Source organism: Aspergillus ruber, assembly GCF_000600275.1.
Source record: "Aspergillus ruber CBS 135680 unplaced genomic scaffold scaffold00075, whole genome shotgun sequence".
NCBI classification, from domain to species: domain Eukaryota; kingdom Fungi; phylum Ascomycota; class Eurotiomycetes; order Eurotiales; family Aspergillaceae; genus Aspergillus; species Aspergillus ruber.
In genome coordinates, this window is record NW_024467371.1 from 1 (window position 1) to 6,084 (window position 6,084).

The 6,084-nt window shown below is 48.3% G+C and overlaps 1 protein-coding gene across 1 annotated transcript; it reads right to left on the reverse strand.

Annotated features, from left to right (window-relative positions):
• Nucleotides 1–4,384: 4,384 nt before the first annotated feature.
• Nucleotides 4,385–6,084, reverse strand: EURHEDRAFT_382375 (S-adenosyl-L-methionine-dependent methyltransferase; the record flags this gene model as incomplete). Its single annotated transcript, XM_040779531.1, has 4 exons — nt 4,385–4,567; nt 4,623–4,731; nt 4,786–5,909; nt 5,965–6,084. 4 exons carry the CDS (start codon nt 6,082–6,084, stop codon nt 4,385–4,387), a joined length of 1,536 nt encoding a protein of 511 aa, XP_040633663.1.

The window sequence follows — 6,084 nt, forward strand, 5'->3', positions numbered from 1 at the left end:
GAATCAAATCACTAGCCAACACAGTCCGAGGCGCCAGCACACGACTGCTGCGGCAAGCCACAGTTGCCTGTGTCATCTCAGTCCTATGCTATGGAGCTGAGGCCTGGTGGCCGGGCCGACACAGGCCCCGAAACCAGACATATATATCAAACCGAGTCGACTCTGCCCTATCATGCCTTGATCGGGTGCTTAGAGAAGCCCTCCGGGGAACCCTTCCTGCATACCGCACCACCCCTATTCCAGTCCTCCATCGGGAGACTGCAATCCCCCCTATGGAGATCATCCTTGACCAAAAACGCGCCGCTGCCAGACTGCGTGCTTCCAGGCTGGACAGCCGCCACCCAATTCTCAGACGCTCACTTCGAACACAACCCTCCCTATTAAATACACGCCTAACCCGCAATCACCTGCCATGGCTGGAGAGAACAGAACAGACAGACCCTCTGATCTATCCCCCTTGGCAACCAGAGAACCTCAGCACGTTCCAAAATATCTGCTCCATCCGAGACAAAGCTTGTGCAGACTTTCAGTACTGGGCAGACTCATGCCCCCCACTCTCCATGTTCCTCTTCACAGACGGCAGCCGCTTGAACAGCTCAGACACTGCAGCTGGCGCTGGTTGGTTTGGATACTGGGGCATATGGAAGAAAGAGTCTGCCTGCGGTCACCTCTCTCTCCCACAACACGAGGTTTTTGATGCAGAGGCAACTGCAGCAACTGAGGGGCTGAAGGCTGCTCTCAACAGCACCCAGGCACCCTTTACTCGGAACCTATATGTCCTCCTTGACAACCAGGAAGTAGCACGACAGCTGCAGGGCTTCCCCAGGGGCTCCAGTCAGAACACCATCCTGGCCTTCCAAGAAGCCGCAAATGCTTGGCCCAATCGGTCTCCCCGATGCACGGCGATCCCACCTGGAAAGGTGCATGTCTGCTGGATCCCTGGACATACAGGTATTGGAGGGAACGAAATTGCAGACGAGCAAGCAAAAAGAGGAGCTAGATCTACCCCACAGATCACTCCCCCCCTTGCAAGATACGCCTGGGCCTGCCGAACCATGAAGGAGGAGTTCTGGCGACGTTTTCAGTCATATTGGAATAAAAACGCACCACAGCAATACCAGGATCTCTCTATTAGCCTGGTCAAACAACCCCACGAACTATCCCTCCCTAGAGGCATCCTCGGCCGACTTCTAGCCGCCCGGACAGGCCATGGAGACTTTGCCGAATACCATGAGCGTTTTGGACACGAAGATGCCAAGTTAGAATGCTCATGTGGGAACTTAAAGACCCCCCACCACTTCTACTACTGCAGAAAGGGCCGCAAGGCGTCCCCACACCCATGGGGAAACCAGCAGGTAGATGAGATCCTGCGCACGAAGTCAGGAACAAGAAACTTCCACAAATGGCTGCAAAGATCTCACTTCTACCACACAGTATGCCCAGCACACTAAATCCCCCACTTTGAAAACTTTTCACCCTCCTCTCCTACCCCTCCTTTCCTTCGTCCCCTTTCCTCCACAGAATGCATATTGCCGCTTTGCGGCCCAAGAATCTTAGGCAAGCTCCTATCTGGGAGCTTCTGCCAGCATGTATGATAGAATTAGTTTAGCTACTAGATAGGCGAGCCCGCTTCGCCCGTCGTATATTCCGTTCCGGGATCTCTGTGGGCACGTGATTTGACGCACGTCCCACCTCCGACGTTAAATAGCAACTACTACTACTACTACTACTAACGATTCTTCCTTCCTTCAACGAGTTCTTTTTGTACATATCTATATACTAGATAGTAAGGCTTCGGCCTATTACAAGGCTGTTATGAAGGTAATTATCCTCTCCATCCATGCTTGTTGAATGAAAGATGCTTTTTGAAGAGCTCGGTGTGCCTAATAAGGAGTTTTAGTAAGATAAGTAGAGGTTCAGATGAAAGATAGAGATATCTATACCCCATTATTTATCAGCCTTCGAATATCCTGCGATTGAGGTGCCAATTTCTGACAGTTGATCCCTTGTGAATAGTGTCTGTTCATAGTAGATGTTCCACGGTGGCGGTCAGCAGGATGGGCAAGGATATGGTCACATTTCTTACACATAACCTTAGGGGATCCATCCTGGATAGCAACTACTTGATGGAAATATCCCAGGACTCTGCATGGTGTTTACCCTTGAAGATATTCCGTTTCATCTCACTTCCATACTCAGTCTTCAACCACCATGTGACAAAGTCATCATTCACCATCTCCGTCCAAAGGATATAAATCTTCTTCTTTGCAGGACCAACGCGTTCCAGTGTCTCAGGAATAGGAGGCGGAGGCACTGGCTGTGTGAAACTAGAGCTAGAGCTGGGATTTGGCATGTTTGGGCTGTGCAAAGGGTTGAATGACCCATCAGATGGAAGGAAGCAGGGGCTATCCAACAGGTTTTCCCCCAAAAATGATGAGGAATAGTGCTCAGAGAACTGAGAGGCCTGGCTCTGTGACATTGTGTGAATTATGATAGGAAGGGGAGTGTGTAGAAGAGACTTAATAGAGTTTTTTAACCAGAAGAAATAGATGGTTGCTAATAGAGTTGCATTCAGAGCAGTTTGGCACGGATTAAGCTGCAAAAGCCGCATTTAGTGACACTAAACCAACTGCGGTTAAAGTTGGATAGGATTGGAATCAGATTCTCCAAAGTCCAAGCCACATTGTAATCTGTGACAATAACTAATAACGCACAGCATCATCAAGCATTGAATACAATTAATATTCCATTTATATTTATATCATCTATATCAGTCTCATTCCGCTATCAACCATCTCCGAAGCAAAAATAGCCATATATTTATATACATTCCGAAGTTGCACAGCAATTCATATTTACTCCGTAATGTCTACCCATGTATATATATATATATATATACCCAGCAGCCTGTAGTATATGAGATGAACTGGTCTGTAGGCTGCTGAATGCTGATGAAATCCATATCTAACGGCAACCTATAACTGAAAGGCATTGCGTTGTATATTGATCATTAAATCCAACTGTAGTTTGGTAAAAAATTATTGTATAACTCCAAGAAATTGGCAAAATACTATTTACCTCTGTATGATTACAGGAGATTTTGATATACAAACCAAGACAGTATTTAATAATGGTAAAAAAATCAGATGAATCAGCAAATTATCCAGCCGAAAAAGGAAAGTCTTGGCAATTTTATGCAATTGCGGTCCCCCGCGGTCAAGACCGCAAGGGACCGCACCATTTCGAGGCCTAATGGCCATGCAAGTCACCACTCAACTGACTTTGAGTTCTATTGCAAAGATAATAAGATTATTACACTTTGCATGCCTGCGCATTCGTCCCATATCCTCCAGCCTCTTGATTTCGGATACTTTAGCCTTTTGAAGATTGCCTATGGTAAGCATATTGAAGGGCTTATGCAGGCGTATGTTACCTATGTCACCAAAGAAAATATCTTTCCTGCGTTTTACGCCGCGTACCAAGCCACCATGACAGAAAAAAATAGCGAAGGTGGCTTTCGAGGGGCTGACTTTATCCCTTTTGACCCTGAGAGGGTAATATCTAAGCTTGATGTCCAACTTAAAATGCCCAACACCGTCGAATTCGCGGCTGACTAGCTCCCATAACTGGGTTTCTAAAACGCCAAATAACCCGATTGAGGCATCATCCCAGACAAACCTTATAAAAAGCCAAATATCTCGTCACCAAGATAGCTCTCCCTCATCAATCATGAACGCTTTTGATATCCTCGCGGAAGGCACGATGAAGATAATGCACAAGATGGATTTGATGGAAACAGATATTTGTGAACTTCGGACGGCAAATGAGGCCCTTAGCAAACGCCGGAGGGCTAAAAAATACGTCTAAGGAAAGGAGGATCGCGTTCTATACAGGAAGCTCAGGAATTAGGGGATCAAATAGAGGTTAAGGTACAACTAAAGAAGGAAACATGCAATGGGGCTGGTTGGCAACTACGGACTGAGATACGCGCGCGGCGCTGTGACAATTGTGGAAAGGCCAGACACAATGCAAGTTCCTGTCAGATAGTAGTAGAGATGTCTGAGGAAGGCGATTCTGAGTAGTTTTAATGGAATATATGTGCATTGGTGGAAATGTTGGAGTTGAAATCACGGCGGAGCGATTTCGTGACATTCGCCCGTGTGATATTCGCATGTAGAGCATGTTATATAAACTAGTTGTGATAGCACAGGGAAAATGGGTTTACCATTGTATTGCAGTGCAGAAAGTACATCAAACAGAAAGCGGAATTGAGCCTCTAATTGTCGTCAATGACACAAGCAACTCCATCACCAGCCTTTACACCACCAGCTATGAAGCCGGGGATGATGCGTTCGATGGGCAGTTCACAACACCAACCATCTCTTCAAGGCAGCCGTGACTTGCCCGCCTTCTTGCTGGCGTCGAGGGCACCCGCCAGGCCAAACTGAGTGGAAACCCCGTTAATTCGATGCGTCGAGTTCAGATTCTTAACGACAACCATCTGGTAACAGGTGGCGAAACCTTGGCGAGAAGCGATGACGGACCAGGCGAGGAAGAGTTCCCAAATCTATCGAGAATTAGGCTTAATCACAACAAAAGAACAAACCAAAGAATACACTCACCCTGTACCATTTTGGTCCATACTTGGCCTCGATTGCTTCGACGTTTCCAGTCCAGTTACGGTACCATCTCCAGAGCGTTCCAGAGTAGTGGACACCGACAGTATCAATCCTGTCCGCCGTCAATGTCCGTACAATCAAGAAAATGCATCCAGTCATGACTCACCCCTTGACCTCGAATCCAGCTTGTTCCAAACACTTAACGTAATACCACAGAGGAGTCGAAGCATCCGCACCACGGAAGATGTACTTGTTCAAATACAAGCCCCAGATAAAATCCTCGTACTGCCATGCCTGTCTCAGGCCAGAAAGCTGAACGTACATGGCTCCATCGTCCTTGAGCATGTCATAGCACTGGCGAAAAAATCCGGTAAGTCTCCGGATACCGACGTGCTCGCCCATTTCCAATTGCGTGATCTTGTCATACTGCGCGCGGGGAACGTCGCGGTAATCCATACAGAGGATCCGGCTCTGTTGGTCGGAGATGTCGGCCTTCCGGAGAGCGTCATTGCCCCAAGCGGTCTGGTTCTCCGCAATGGTGAGTCCAGTCACTTTGGCACCATAATTTAGACTGGCGAATTTGGCCAGGGTTCCCCAGCCGCAGCCAATATCCAGCATCGTCTCGCCCTCTTTCAGGCCAATCTTTTCACAGACGACCGCCATTTTGTTATCCTGTAATTCCTCCAGGGTTTCTTCCTGCTCCGGATCCGAGATGATTCCTGAGGTGTAGATCATACGAGGGCCGAGGAACCAGGCGTAATGGTCATTGCCGCGGTCGTAATTGGGGCGGATCTGCTCCTCATCCTGGGCCTTCGTGTGGAAGATAACATTGATGAAGAAGGTGAAAACGATGAATTTGAACAACTGCCAGGTAAATGCGAAGTTCGCCCAATCGTGCCGGTATTCCATGACGTCGAGTGCGTCGCCGTTAAAATCCACCAAGCCGTCCAAGTACATTTCAGCGAAGGTCTGCATGGGGATCTTGTTTTTCCCCTGCCATCTCGACCGATCCTCTTCGCGCTTGAAGGTCACATAATGTTCAACGTTTCGGCCAGGCAATTTTACTTTGTTGTTGGTGCGTGGACTGCAGGTAGAAGTCCACGTCCAAAAGGCCACCAAGACAGGAAGGACCGAAAGGAGGGCAAGGAACACGAACGTTTTCACTCCACCACCCAGCAGGAAGGTGAGAAGACTGGGGACTCCGGTGAGGGCCCCCGCTAATAGGAGGTTGGAGAAGCTCTCGTTTCCAGCACCGTCGGCTGGCAACGGAGCATTGTGAATGGCTGGGGACTCCGGGGGATTTAGCAAGCTTTTGATCAGGTAGTTAACAACGACAGGGACTCACATTGGTCAAGGCAATCCCGCAGTCTTCGCCGGTTTCAAATTCTGAGGGCTTAGCTGCGGGTGTCTTGATGAAATCAATATCGTCAGATAGCTCGACATCCTTGGGTCTTCTCGCACTCAT